General features: G+C 37.4%; 3 protein-coding genes across 8 annotated transcripts in view; 2 read left to right on the plus strand and 1 right to left on the minus strand.

Annotated features, from left to right (window-relative positions):
• LOC100187319 (large neutral amino acids transporter small subunit 1) overlaps positions 1 to 5,562 on the minus strand; it is a 20,469-nt gene extending 14,907 nt beyond the window's left edge. For 2 of the 4 annotated variants that reach the window (XM_009863293.3, XM_018815933.2), the window contains exons 1-8: positions 4,972 to 5,562; positions 4,289 to 4,414; positions 3,556 to 3,661; positions 2,566 to 2,610; positions 2,267 to 2,390; positions 1,430 to 1,533; positions 569 to 665; positions 3 to 152 (exon numbers count right to left, since the gene is read on the minus strand). In XM_009863293.3, coding sequence (XP_009861595.1) covers positions 3 to 152; positions 569 to 665; positions 1,430 to 1,533; positions 2,267 to 2,390; positions 2,566 to 2,610; positions 3,556 to 3,661; positions 4,289 to 4,414; positions 4,972 to 5,476 — 1,257 coding nt within the window. In that variant the 5' untranslated portion in view covers positions 5,477 to 5,562. The remainder of the gene's footprint in view (positions 1 to 2; positions 153 to 568; positions 666 to 1,429; positions 1,534 to 2,266; positions 2,391 to 2,565; positions 2,611 to 3,555; positions 3,662 to 4,288; positions 4,415 to 4,971) is intronic. The other 2 variants (XM_026838826.1, XM_009863294.3) reach the window with 2 other exon arrangements.
• A 2,059-nt stretch (positions 5,563 to 7,621) lies between these two features.
• LOC100186505 lies at positions 7,622 to 9,825 on the plus strand. Of its 2 annotated transcripts, XM_002123474.4 has the most exons (6): positions 7,624 to 7,840; positions 7,896 to 7,928; positions 8,147 to 8,261; positions 8,607 to 8,759; positions 9,122 to 9,259; positions 9,502 to 9,825. In XM_002123474.4, exons 1-6 carry the CDS (start codon positions 7,810 to 7,812, stop codon positions 9,707 to 9,709), a joined length of 678 nt encoding a protein of 225 aa, XP_002123510.1. In that variant the 5' UTR covers positions 7,624 to 7,809; the 3' UTR covers positions 9,710 to 9,825. The 2 variants fall into 2 exon arrangements, with proteins under 2 accessions (XP_009861597.1, XP_002123510.1); XM_009863295.3 differs by lacking the exon at positions 8,607 to 8,759 and having other exon boundaries at positions 7,622 to 7,840.
• Positions 9,826 to 11,210: 1,385 nt separating this feature from the next.
• The window catches only part of LOC100177097 (interferon regulatory factor 6-like), a 5,866-nt gene continuing 1,725 nt past the window's right edge, over positions 11,211 to 15,351 (plus strand). The window contains exons 1-7 of one of the 2 annotated variants that reach the window (XM_026838825.1): positions 11,211 to 11,563; positions 12,615 to 12,771; positions 12,907 to 12,972; positions 13,405 to 13,598; positions 13,841 to 14,206; positions 14,409 to 14,573; positions 14,705 to 14,797. In XM_026838825.1, coding sequence (XP_026694626.1) covers positions 11,390 to 11,563; positions 12,615 to 12,771; positions 12,907 to 12,972; positions 13,405 to 13,598; positions 13,841 to 14,206; positions 14,409 to 14,573; positions 14,705 to 14,797 — 1,215 coding nt within the window. In that variant the 5' untranslated portion in view covers positions 11,211 to 11,389. The remainder of the gene's footprint in view (positions 11,564 to 12,614; positions 12,772 to 12,906; positions 12,973 to 13,404; positions 13,599 to 13,840; positions 14,207 to 14,408; positions 14,574 to 14,704; positions 14,798 to 15,351) is intronic. The other variant, XM_009863296.3, reaches the window with a different exon arrangement.

Raw genomic sequence — 15,351 nt, forward strand, 5'->3', positions numbered from 1 at the left:
ACCTTAACCGGCCTCTCGAGCTCCGGGTATTTATATCTCCAATGCAACAAACCAAGGATGGCCATCCCAACGCACAACCAGTTGAAGAAACTAAAGTAAGTGATCAAACTCCAGATGTCACCGGATACGAGGTATAAGAGGGAGAGGACGCACTGGAATGTGGGGGAGGGGTTAAAACTGGGGTGCTGAATACATATTGTCACCAATCAAAGTTGGGGTTACAAATAACCTAGCAACACCATGTCAGCTGTGTTGGTGAGAACCAGGTGTAGTGAATAACATGTGGAGGGAAGTAACGCCACTTCATCTAATGCTGTGTTTATTAGTTTGAGCGGAAGTGCTAAATAGATCTCACTATTATCGAAGCATATCAACAATATTGGAGCAATTAAAGGCAATGAAACTGGTTTTATACGATGTATGTATGAGTGTCATGGAGTGTATAAACTTAATCACCACGCATGTAAATACACATATTGTGCAAAGTAATAACTTAATAAACTACTTTTTATGAATAATATTCAATAGTCCTGTTAATTGCCACAAGTACAAGGGTAGTTTTACTCACATTAAATATAATTGCAGGGACAGGAGTGAAGTTCTTGGTGTGAATCATGGCCAATATATTTGGTAGTTGGCCTTCCCTGGCTCCAACAAAGAACAACCTGTGTATGGGTAAACAATGTATTTAATGTTGGGTGTTTTAAAAGATTGCAACTGAACTATATTTCGAATCTGGTCCTGATCTAATGCTCATGAAGTTGAACGATTCTCGTAACGAAACAACATTCACAATCAAGTGCTTCGAAATATGTAACAAACAAAATCAAGTCTAACTAATTGTTTAATATAAAAGATATATTTTGCTTAAAATGGCATCATAATTTCGTTATTCAAATAAAATCAAAATATATTTGAAAAATCAAACTAACAGAACACAATTTATGGGACTTGATTTTTGTCTTATTGCCGAGTCAGCAAAGAGAGTTCATTGTGTTTACATGAATGAAAGTTTTATGATTTAGTCAACAATAGAAACAACTTGTGAGCATGAACAATTGATTTAACAAAGAACCTAAACATACATAGTTGGGGGGAATGCATTAAAGTTTCAAGAGTTTATTATTCAAGAAAATACAATAGAGGTTGGTTGGTGGTACAGGCAAATAATGGACAAATATGTTTAATTGTTATCGTTAATATTGCAATGATAGATGTTTTACAATATTCACTACTAAGAAAGATAAGAATTAGCACACACAATATTTATCTACTAAGGTATAATGATGTAAAGATACTGTTTGAATAAGAGACTGAGGAAGCCATTTCATGCCAAATACAACCTATATTAAACTATTCGTTTAATTTCACTGGACTTTATTTTTGTTTCTATTCATATTTTGTATTATTAGTTTAAGTTTACAATTACCTCGACGATGTGAATATGGATCCGTTGACGGAACCGAAACACGATAATGAGACGAACACCGGAATAATCCATGACATAACGCCAAGCACCTTGTCGCCAAAAAGCTTTGTAAACAAAAGTATTATTGTTAAATATGTGAGACAAACATTAGATGCCAATCGCTAATTGTAATATTATGGAGGAAAGTAGGTTTCAGGGCAACAGGACTTTCAAGTTAGGTCATTTACACTCAAGTCAACTACAAAAACAAAGTAACACCAACATTCATCATTCAGCATTGCATTAGATTGTTATTTCCTACTGCGGCAGAAAAGTTGCCGTCGAGCACATAATAATTGCCGTGGTTAAGTTTCCATGGTAATTAAGTTGCTACGGTGCTGCACAAGTTGGTGTTGATGGTGGATCAAATATTGCAGAGTCAGATGTTTGACGTGAATAATTATTAACCAATAGATTAAGAGGTTGATTCTCTGATGTTGGAGCGGCAACAAACATTGCGTCGACAATGAATAAAACACGAGTTACTACGTGCAACTTTGTCGGTAAATATTGTTCTATGAGAGTGAAGCAAACAGATCTTAAAATAAATCAAGTATTTTGCAACGTTTGCAACAACCGGATGTAATAACAACCCAATCCACAACCAAGCGATGATTGAATGATAAGTGGAAACTTTATAAACACAGGGAAGGCAGGGATAGTTAGACACACAATCCTGTTAAACAAATCTTAAACAAATCTAACTTATTGGTTGTAATGTTTACTGATTAATGCAGTGCAGAAAATCAAGGTAATGCCACCCCAGCCCCAACATTAACATAACACCCTTATACTTACAACAGCCACAGCGTTGGAGATTCCAAACTCGGTTGGCGACAACACGGTAAAGTAAGCAACGTTCGCCATCACGTAAATGAACGATACAAGGGGAAGCGAGATCATAATCGCACGTGGAAGGTTCCTGTGGATTATATAGATTAGAGTGATTAGTTGGGATTTTTGTTTGTTTCGTATTTCTTGCATCTTAAACTTGCATCTTCTATATTTTATTTTACAATTGAACATTTGAACCTGATTTATATTAATTATTATACTTGTTGTAGCAAACCACACAAGTTTAAACAACAACGACCTACTTGTACGGATCCTTCATTTCCTCCGTTACAAAATTCAAGTAGTTCCTGTGGAAACAGTTTAGATGATTGACATGTTAATACGATTGACATGTTGATACGATTGACATGTTGATATGATTGACATGTTGATATGATTGACATGTTGATATGATTGACATGTTGATATGATTGACATGTTGATATGATTGACATGTTGATACGATTGACATGTTGATATGATTGACATGTTGGTATGATTGACATGTTGATATGATTGAAGATTGACATGTTGATATGATTGACATGTTGATATGATTGACATGTTGATATGATTGACATGTTGGTATGATTGACATGTTGGTATGATTGACATGTTGGTATGATTGACATGTTGGTATGATTGACATGTTTACACAAACAAACAAAACCTAGTCTATGAACTGTAACTGCAGCAACATCGAGGGCAAAATTGTGATTTTTTAAATTGTTCCATTTCGAAACCGAGATTTGGTTGGTGTGTTATTACAGTGGTCGCATACAATGGTTTAAACACAGACACAGAATATACGAGTACCACTTCCAACTGTTTGAATGACACAACACGAGATCTGGATTGGTTTGTGGTTTACACAACTGCTTGGTTGGCTGCAGCTTGAAACACTTACTTTGTATGTTTGTGGATAATATGTAACTTTACTAAATAGTAAATTATGTGTAAAGTTTTAACATTGCATTGAACATGGCATTTGCTTACTATGTATAGATTAAACACAGGAAGTTTAAACAATGCAATGAACATCGTGTTCCTGTTTATACAGTGACCATTCAAATGAGTAGAATGATCATAGCCGCCAAACCTGGGGTGGCAGGGTTTTTCTACACTGCATTAATCAGTAAACATTACAACGAATAAGTTAGATTTGTTTCACAGGATTGTGTGTCTAACTATCCCTGCCTCCCCTGTGTTTATATAAGATCTCCATGTATGACATAACATTGTGAATAACCCACCATCCCCCATAAGCATACAAGCTGTTGTAGAACGCCAGAACAATTTTCCCGATATCGGTCGTAGTTCCTTTAAACGCAGCTTGGGGTTCCAGATATTTCGTGTTTCCTTGAATAAAGAATCAAAGTAAGAGCTTGGATTGTATCTGGCTACTTGATGTGCAGGGATTAGAAACAAAACGACAGTTGTTAAAAAACACTATGGGTAAAAACTACTTGAAGAAAATTGTCAACTAAAAGCGTGGCTGCTAAACCTAACATTAACCTATATTGGGTTGCAAGCTTGTTTAATTAAAACAGATTATGAATTAAAGATGTAATTAAGATTAAGTAAAAAGACAACCTAATAAAACAGGTTTGGTTAAACATTGCAACCATGTATTGTGAGGGTTGAGTAAATACATAATACACATGTCATGTTCAAACATACATCTGGTACCAACTATTTACTACATGTAGAAGCATTAAATATTTAGTTTCTAAAACGGTAAACCTTCTACTTTAACCCTTTGTATGGAATAATAAATTGTTTTTGTTTAAATAAAACAATAGTTTGTGAAACTTGATGAGAATGAATCCAACACCCAGCAAGCTTATCCAATGGGAAAGAAGGATTTATTACAGACCACACCCTCGACACACCCCTTGGCTGGTATTCAAGTGGTAAACACGGACAAGAGATTTAGGATCATGGAACGGAAAATACAAAAGATGGCTTGAATTTATAACAACTAACCTTGGAAGATTTGAACAATACCGATAATAATAATGATTGCCAAAGCAAGAAGTTTTGCTGCGGTGAAAACATCTTGTACTCTCGTAGCCCATCGTACGCTTAAACAATTCACCAACGATAAGATGACTGGGGAATATTGGGCGTTTAAGGTCAAGTACAAATAATCATAGTTGTATATAAGATATAAATAAAACACCATATAAATATAATTACGGTCACATGTCTATGAATGGTATGATGAACTATTGCATCATGCATAACATTGTGAACTTGACAATGGAGTCAAACAGACCCACATTAAACGAAATATATATTTATGACATAATAAAATTTAGGCGTATTATTTACAAAGCAAATATACAGAACATTTAGGAGTTTGTATAGAATTAAAACATCACACATTGAATGATTAGGCAACCGTTTAACTTTGTTTCAGTTGAATCTACTGTTCAACATCTTTTTACCAATAAAAAAAAGAGATGTTTTATTCAAGGAATGTATACGGTCAAACAACATTCTCCAGATTAGAATTTCACGTTAATGATATTCTGTAACAATTCATTGGGTGAACTTTTGTTTAAACTACTTAACAAAAACACAATTTTTTAAAGCAAACTCAAAAAAAACGAACCATTTACTCAAGTCATATTTGATTCTGTAACAACAAACCTAAACAAACTTACTCAAGCAAATTGCTGCGAAAAGTCTGATTGATGATTCCGGCATCAACTCTGAGCAGTTTGGGAAGAAAGGTTGAACCAGGTAGAATGAGAATGTGAGAGCGATGGCCGCTTGTGAGGTTGGACGAATGATTAGGAGGGCGATCCACAAACGTAGGAAAGCTGGGAGGGGACCGTAGAACTCACGAATGTAAGCGTAATCACCCCCAGATTTCACGATCGTTGTGCCGAGCTCAGCATAACATAACGCACCAATTGTGGAGAAGAATCCACCAATTGTCCAAACTATTAAACTGAGTCCAACAGATTGTACTTCACGATAAACCCCAACGGGTGATATAAAAATACCCGACCCAATAATTGTTCCTACTATGAGCGCACACGCGTTCACGAGGGTGATTCTTTGTTTGAGAATGATCTTACTGCCACCCACCCCCTCACTTGACCCCGACGTCGACGAGGCATCCCCGTTCCCAACCTCTTTTCCCTCCAATGAACGTTTACTCATATTCAATTTATTTTGGAAAATTAATTTAGATTTCTAACTTTTTAACAATGTGTGATGGGCCACAGGCCAAAGAAGCTGGAACAAATAAGAATGTAAACATAATATTTATGATTGGTGGAATATTTTTACAGACTGTTGTTTAATTAATCTGATCTTCGCTGTTGTATTTGAAGATTATGAATTTAAATTTATGGTATTTACCTACATTAACATGAACTGTAAAAACACAAACAATTTCAATCTACAATCCAAATAAAACTGACTATATAAATATAAGGCACCTATAGCCAGACACGTGTTTACTATGGGAAAGCGTGCTATGCTAAAAGTTGCGTAACTTATCATCACTTTAAATAACATAAGTTTAATTTATCCGTTCGAATCCAACAGCGAAGATCAATTAATTAAAAAAAAACGAAAAGAATAAATTTTGTAAAAATACGACAGTCGTTAAAAGGTATCGTATATTCGTATAATTCAAAAATGTAGATTCATTATTTCTGGCATTTCTGACATAACTCCAACATTTCTAACCTAAGTTTAAATCTTACGCAAGCCGAAGTTCGATAGTTATTTTATCACGGAAGTAAACCTGATATTACTATCTGCCTTTTAACTAAATACCCGAATATAGCAACTACGGAAGCGCCGTTTAATACAACAGCTGCCACGTGCTGTTTCCATACAATATAAACTATGATGGACTTTTTCACCAACCGCTCTCACAACGAGTCTCGTAAAAAAGGCAATTTCTCCCATAGCAGCATGACGCAATTAAAGGTGACGTATTTTAAGCGTACAAATATAAACAGTTTTAAATAATAATAAACATATTTATCGAAACAATTGTAACTATATATGATTATGGGGTTTTCAGTCGAAACTGTTTTAAATGTGAAAACATTATTTTAGCTTTAGAACATTATGGCCGTGCGTCCCCTTTAAAAGTAAAAACTTCTACTATAAGTTTCCCCCATGTTTGGTGCAGGTCCATTATTATGAACTGAATCGATGCAAAATAAACGAATCCACCCAGTTTTGTCCTTCTATTGGTTGGAACTATTAAACAGCTCATACTGAAGCACTTCCTGTAGCGTGCGCACCACTGATGTATTGATTGGCATCTGGCTTACGGTGTGACGGATATGGTAACGTGACGTAGTGGGGAAGACAAAAGCTTCGCATTCCTTGGGATTACAATATAAACAAACCAAGTTAATATTATTGGTGGCCATTATATAATACTGTAAGGTTATGATGGAACATCGTTAGCACATAATGTCTGTATTTCCGTGTTTTAAACAATTAACAACGAGTCGCGAAACTGCGATTAAACTCTGAGTGTTCTTTCTTTATTTCTAAATGGGACGATAAAAGAGAATGAAACATGTCCCATCATACCCCAGCCTACTACACACGAGTGGGAATTGCGTTTCAAACCAAATAAGTTTATATTCTTTATAGTAGGGTGGGGTAAGATGGGACAGCCTTTCATTTTATTTTATCGTCCCATTTGGAAGTAAACAAAGAACAATCAAAGAATTATAAAACCGTATCCTCACGACTCCCATAAACCGTTGTTAATTGTTTAAAACACAATCAAGATATCCAGATAGTATGTTCTAAAGGTGTCCCATCTTCCCCTTCTATGGGTAACAACGTATAAATGTCGTCCTGTGAACCATGATACACACAGGTCGATCTTTTATAAATTCTTTTAAATTATGTTCATTATGATACCATGTATCATGTACGAATAAAATTCATACGGATCAAAGATATGTATACAAACATATCAGTTGCCCGGAATATAATAACCACATTCAAACGTATATGTTCCGAACTCCCACATTTCAATTGTTGTAACATCACTTGGTTGTAACATTTGTATTCGTAAACCCAACATACACACGGTTATCCCAGGTGGGGTGTGCCTTTAAACCAAGCTACAAACGAAGTGTTTACTTTAGATTAAATTTTACTTGATGGAGATTTAGGGGCCAGGATAGTTTACTTTTGAGTTGAAAAGCTGTTTGAATTCGAATTAGCCTACATAAAATAACTTAAACTTTATTATAAAGATTAGACTAATTAAAACGGGGAAGAGAAAGAAATAAAACAACAGTCATTAAAACACGCTACGTGTAAAAACTATTCAGTTAACCCGGATCCTTTTTATACTTTTTGTTTCATGTATTTATTTCTGTGTCTTCCGTTCCAAGTTTAAGGTTTATGTTTTACTGACGCGAATTTACCAGTGTCGTTTATTGTAACTTAAATTGCCGATTGTTGGCCATTAGCTTCAATAAACCAAAGAACCTAAGTAATCGACCATGGTCCAAGAAAGCGAACTCGCAGAAAAAGGTTAAAAATTGTTAATTTTACTTTTTGTTCCCACTAATAATATTTTCGGTTGCAGAAAAGGCGGAGGAAAAACGTTCTCGTAAAATCAGTAAGTGAACAACAATATTTTGTATGATGAATAAATGAAAGAATGCATGTGACTTATTTATATCCTGGTATTTTGCTTCATACACCTCGTGCCCGTGTTAATTGTTTGCGCTTGAAGGCCTGTATTGTAAAATAGTTTCAATTAAATAAAAGCAAAAGTTAGGATAGGAAGTAGCACTACAGCATCAGCCTATAGGAGAATAAATGACAACGTTTCAGGTATTATCCTGCCCGACGATGAAAATAAAAAGAAATCCCATCTTAAAGATGACGTAACTTTGCGTAATAAAGAGAGTGTTACGTCATACAGCATTGTTAACGCGTCATCAAGAAGGTGAGTCAAGTTATTTGGAAATCCCGTCGATAGCTTCAGGAAATAGTTTGTTCGTAATTTATTTGGCAATGTATGAACGGAGCGTTTTTTTACAACAAACTTATTGAAAGCAGGCGCCCCATTGTACGGGTTCTGTATTTACGATCTTTTTAAATAAATCATAAAAAATAACACTTATTCTGTATGGTGTAGGTGTAATGGCCACGCTTTTATCTGATATTAGATTTTACTCATATCCTGTTTTAGCGACTGTCGTTTTGATTCTAATTTTCTTCTTTTCGTTGTTTTAATTAATCTGATCTCCGCTATCTTATTCGAAGAGGTAAATAAATATTCTGTGTTCAGACGCAGTTCGGGAATCTCTGTCCAAACATCTTCTTACGGACGAAGGAAATTATCAACCAAGTCGTTAGGTGTCGCCAAAGAGCGATCGGAAATTGAAAGTGATTGTTTTGCACGAAAGGGTTCATCAGGGACTTCCCCTACACTGCCCGGGTCGTAAGTGCCGGTTATTTAATAATTTCCATTTTCAACACGGGAGTGTCAGGAGTAATGGAACTTAACTGTTTTAACAATTGGTATTTAGTTGCTAAATGGCTTGATAAAAATTCCTCGTTTCTTCAATTGATCTTCGTTATTACATTTGAAGAGGTATATATATAATAGTAGGAAGAAGTTGGGACACATTATGTTATCTCATTAGATTAGGTAGTAAACAAACAACATTCAAAGAATTATAAAACCGTATCCCACGACTAAAACACGATCAGGATTCGGATATTATGTGCTAAAGGTGTCCCGTTTTCCTCCATAGTACAATGTGAGGTAGAATACTAAAACAAAACTACCTCGTTGTTTAGACCCCGGTCGTCCACTTGGAGCGCCAGAGAGCGCATGGGTAGCACAGTGTTAACCAAGATACCGATCGTGTCTTACCGACGTTTGGAGGTGGCGGGGAAGAAACAAATGTTGTCGTATACCGATATAAACATAATAAGGTAAAATGTATGTAACTTATTGCTTGGCGAAGCAACAACAGTCGTTATAACACGGGTGTACTGTTTCATACACCTTGTGCTCGCTTACAAGTTACCACGCATGTAAGGTTGTGGGTGATTATTTTCTGTATGGTAGATAATTTAGACGACCCATTATTAACTCCTGGGTTGGAACAAAGTGTCCAAGTACACATGCGCTCCTAGGACTTATGTAGTGAATTACAATACGTTAAATTATTCAGGAGACAGATGCGAAGTCAGAAAGAGGAAATACAACGACAAAGGTTTAGAAGGGACTACAAGCGCACCACTAGCGACATCTACCGGATGCAATTAGACCGCACCGAAAACCTCACCGAAGAAAATGAACTTTGCTTCAAGGCAGCTTGCGTTACCTACTTGGGGACTTCCCCAGGAGCAAGACGAGCTGTGGCTGCCCAACTTGATTGATGTGACGTCACAAAGTTATATTGGGGATGTTTTGTACACGTCAACATTAATGACAATGTTTGAATAATAGGTTATGATGCCATTTTATGTGAAATATATCACCTAGATATTTTAAACTATTCGTTCGAATTAATTTTGGTCGGTTACTTATTTCGTAGCATTGATCGTGAATGGACAAACCCTTTTACTTTAACATTTAAAGAAATAACTTCAATGTTTAGAGTTGTAACAAAACAATAATAAAAGTTCATTGTCAAGTGCCGGCCATATTATAGTAGGTTGGAGGAAGATGGGACGACTTTTCACTCCATTTTGTTATCCCGTTTAGTAGTAAACAAAGAACATTCAAAGAATTATAAAACCGTATCCTTACGACTCCCATAGACCGTTGTTAACTGTTTAAAACACGATCAGGATACTTTGATATTAGATGCTAAAGGTGTCCCGTCTTACCCCTCCCTAGTATATCATGACGCAACACCACCACGGGGCTTACCCTTCTTTACTCGCGGTGACTTTCGTGGGAAAGTAGATCAAGGTTGTTTACGTAGCAAACTGGTCGAAACTGGGGATGGGAATTGAATGCAAATACATGGACACGTCGGCGAATCGTTGGACAAACGTTTAAAAATAGTGATCGAGTAATCTGGCGCATCATGTTCAGGGAAGTTATCAAGATACAAAGCTGTTCGAATTCCATTGTCCTTTGATTGGTGTTGAGTTGAAATACAAAGCTACATACGTCATACAAGTCCAGTTTCATGGTAACTACATCGTAACAAACCTAATGTTGCACGTTTATGAAAAGCGGTGTTTTCTTTAATTTAGGAAATTATTAACAAATTATCGGCCGTCGCTTTTATCTTATGTAAACTAATTTGCGTGTATTCGTATTTTCCACGGCGCAATATTTTCATTCTATATTGGTGTAATACAAACACACCGCGTTGTTGTAAACATCCCAAATGAGTTTCTACAATTGGATGTGACGCAGTATATAATTATGTAGCGAACGTAAGTATTTATCTCTTTGAATACGATAGCGAAGGTCAAATTAATTTGAACGAGGAAGAGAAGGAAATAAGCAGCAAAACGACAGTTTTCTCGTAAAAACACACTCTGGGTAAAAACTAATAAAGTAAAAGTGTAAAATACAAAACAGCCGACACAGTAGCGGTTGCTTTCATGGTTGTTTCGCAATGGCTGGTTAATAATTTGCAGAGTTTGTTAGAAACCGATGGCGACGGTAGGCGTGGACAAGAAACTTCATTTCAGGGTTGGATGTCATTGGGAAAGTAAGAGGCAAATTAGGGGAAGTCCCGAGAAGGTCTTGTGATATTGTGTGAAAGGGAGTGTTGAGTCACTCAGTTGCTCAAAAGCGTAAAGGAAGTTAGAGCACAGCAAACAACACAGTGAGCGCAGCGTTGTTGAATGGTATGGTAGACTTCACAGAAGGAATTCAATCGTTATCGGTACGATACACTGGGTACAGTTTAACTAAGTTGCTGTGTCTGTGTTAAAATGTGGAAAGCAGTTGATCCAGTGACCGTCGTGAGATTGCTTAGAAAGATTATTTAACAGGTGTTCGTGTTAACAGCAACCGTTGAAACAGTATCACCCACGCTTTCCGTTTATTTCCAGCGTTTGAAATTTACTAGAAAATTAGACAACAGTATATTGATGGTGTTTAAAATGGGTGAACCACAAAAGATGGCGGCCTTCCTAAGGGAGAGGTGCGACAGTGGAATGTACAACCTTCGCTACCTTGATGCGGAACAAAACCTAGTGTTTATACCTTGGCCTGTAGCACCAAGACCTACCGAGGAATTACCACCTGGATTCCGGATATTTCAGGTAACATGGCATATTGTGTATGGGGTTGTACATGCATGCGCTGAGGGATATTTATTACTGGATTTTAAACATATATTTGATATTGTATTATTTGTATGTTTAACGGTTATATAGCTGGCTATTAAATGAATTCTGTGTATGTGTGGCTTATGGGTTAAGGGCTTTTATTCGTCTTTTCGATTACGGTCGAACATTAAAGAATGGTTAAAACGAAAAGACAACAAAACGACAGTCGTTAAACAACGATTTCCGAAATACTTTTTAACGGCATTGGATTGAACACAGGTGTATATGCCATGTTATTGCAGTTAGAAGGCAAATGCTGCTGGGAAGCTTCCATGCTGCTATGATTAGTCACGTAATATGTTGTGTATGAAAACACTCGGGCGGACAATATACGACACCAGGATTGTTTCCGTGTGACGTAACCACGCGTGTTTTTCGATACCGGATGACAGAGTTCGCTGCGTTTGTTAAGTCACGCTTTGTAACCTAACCCATTCAAGTCTAGCAGTAAACACGAACTTTGGATTTCCCTGCAACGTGTTCGCTTGAATCTAAAAAGATTAGAAGTCAATAAATATAGAAACCGATAATTCCCAACCTTTAAACACCATGTTCCGTCTACTAAATTTCAATGATGTTATTTTCGTGTTCTTGCTCACGAAGGCCGAAGTATTAGTTATGTGAGAGCAACGACAGTCTTTATGACACGGTTATGTATAACAGTGGTGAAAAACTATTAAAGTTTGAATCAGAAGAACCGTGTTCATAAAGCAAGCACGACCCGAGACCAACAATGGTGACTTATTAATTAATATTTAACGACATTCAGTCTTGCCGAAAGTTTAATGCGGTATAAATAACACTGAGTAAGAACATGACACACAGTGCATGGGTGTTTGGTCGGATATATTTCGATCAATATTGTTACTTAATGAAACAACAGGACGTGTTGTTTATCTCTTCGATTGCAAAGGTTACTTGGAACAACAATGCGTAGGAAGTTAGCAGCAAAACGACAATCGTTAAAACAAATGTTTTTTGATAGGAATGGGCGGAACTATCGTTCATAAAGAGAGGGCTCACCATAGATCAACCTGAAGCCCCAACCACACAAAAACATAGGTTTCGTAACGCATTAAGGAAAGCAGATGGAATCACGCATAAGGGGGATAGAGACGGTGGGAGGATATACCAGTTTGTAGGTATGTAGCTATTATGGACGTTCATGTATTGTGGATAACTTTGTTCTTCGTTTCATGAGTAAAAGTCGGTTTGCTTTCGCGTTCAATAACCTTTTATTATAAATGTGTTTTAATTATTATTTTTTTATATTTTAGATAAAAAGATTCGTGAAACCCCAAGCAGCAGAAACATGGCTGCGGGAAGTAAGTGTTCCTATCACTGTAAGTTAAGTTTGGTTGATGTGTGTTGTAAGAGGGAGTTTCCAATCATTAAACCAACGCCCACGCTTTGTAAATACGGAACCAAAAACTGAAGGAAGTTCAATGCGTGTGAATGTAACTTAGTCATCCTCGCATGGTGGGGCGTCATTATAACACGGGTGTTCTGTTCCATATACTTCGCGCCAGCTTACGAGTTATCACATATGCTACTTCGTGGGTGATTGTTTTTATGCATAGCTGACCATTTGGACAACCCATTAGTGACCACTGGATTAAAGCAATTGCGGTTAAGTGTCTTGCCCATAAGGACACATACGCTCATAACAGTAGCAGAATCGAGCCTTGAAGCCATTACCTCTCGGTTAGAGGCAGGCGCGCCAACCACTTTGTTACAAAGCGGAGAAATACGTGAATTACATCTTATGTTTCCAGCTTTCCACAACGACGAGTTCAGTCCGTTCAATTCAGCATACCCGCCCCAACAAGCAAACTACCAACAGCAACAACAGCCACCACCACCTGACACAGCAGGATCGCCCTACTTTGAAACAGGGGACCAACTTTCCCTTCAACCAAACAATCTCACCCAGGGTTTACCCGAGAATTGGCTCGACAGTGAGATGGATGTAAGTTTATTTATAAATTATATTCAAACCCAATGTAAACGTTTTAGTCAATAAGCAAGTACGAGGAAACAGAACATCGATGTTACAACGACTATAGTTGCCCCACCATGCGGTTTAAATAAGTTACGTTCATACAAGTAGTTTTTGTTTTGTCGCTAATTTCATTCTCTCCGTTGTTTTACAATTATCTTCGCTACCCCCCCCCCCCCGGTTTATAATCGTTTATGTTATAATGACTACAGGGAGTCGACATCGAGTTGGACGACCTAATCCCCGACATGCTGGATGATGGGCCAATACCAATCAACCCAAGCTTCACCACACAACCCGACGATACTACCAACCCACATCGCATTACACCACAATACCACCCCGTCGGTATCCCTCTACCACGACGACAAGTAACAGATCACACGAAACTACAAATCAAAGTTTTCTACAGAGGGGAGGACAGGTTCACACACGATGTAACAAACGAGAATGGCTGCAGGGTTTACTACGGATCATGCGCGCCGAAACTTGCACAATATTTAAACCCTGTCCAGTTATTGAACCAACGACACGACACAGAACAACTGTATGGGCCGGATTCAATTGAACAAGTGCAGGTGAAGTTGCTAATATGGTATATACCAGGTAACATAGAATACACACTGGTTCATAGCCATCGCCGTTTATTACTAATCAAAACTTTCTGTAACGATTTGGTTAAAAGTAGATTAGGTAATGTACAAATATGTTGTCGCTGAAGCGAGAAGTATTAATAATAAAACGTACAAGTATTACTGAGTAATATGCCTCCACTTTCAGCTAACATCTGACGAGCAGTTCATGCTGACAATGAAACAGAAGCAAAGTACGGATGCCATACTTAACAATATGGGACGAGGGCTAGTGTTGATACTGGACAACCAGAATGCTGGGCGCAGTGGTGGGGTACCCGATGTTCATGCTATCAGGCTGTGCCAGACCCGGGTGAATTGTTTATATTTGATATTATGGTTCATACATGGCAGGCAACCGACCCTTTTAAACGGGCCGCTTCATAGAATGCTTCAACATTCATTTATCCCATCTGTATATTGCTAAACTTTACGTTGTATTAGATCTTCCCATACAATGGAGACGATATGGCGAGGAACGAACATGAGCAACAAGCGTGTGGTTTGCCACCAGTTGATTCATTGAAGAGAATGGAAGTAAGGAATATATATTGTTGTATAAACTTGTATTTATAATAGGCTGGGAATATGGGACGCTGTTTATATAGTGGGGGGAATATGGGACGCGTATTCATTCTTATATCTTCCCGTTTAAATGTAAACACAAATATTACAAAATTATTTACCCGTATCCCCACTTTAGTTGTATCCAAGTTAAAGTTAACTAATATATATCTGTTTCTAACTTGCAATTAACATTAAGCGCTCTCAATATATTAAACGTGGGAATATTCGCATTTGCAAGCTAACGGCAATGATTTGGCACACGCGACACGTCTATGAATATTGTGCATTAACAACGAAAACGGTGCCAGACAACAATAGCGTGACGTGTTTTGAACAATCGTTGTTTCACCGACAATGCGAAACCCCCTTCAACCAACCCAGTATGAAAGGGCTCGTGTTCAATTGTATTTAGCACCAACTACCCAGCATGTTTCTAAATATAACTCGCTGATCTGCATCACATGCTACGAGTACGTTGCACAATAAAGCGTGGGAAGTCTCGTACATTCCACTTCCTTATGCGG

Source organism: Ciona intestinalis, unplaced genomic scaffold (genome assembly GCF_000224145.3).
Source record: "Ciona intestinalis unplaced genomic scaffold, KH HT000119.2, whole genome shotgun sequence".
Taxonomy (NCBI): Eukaryota; Metazoa; Chordata; class Ascidiacea; order Phlebobranchia; family Cionidae; genus Ciona; species Ciona intestinalis.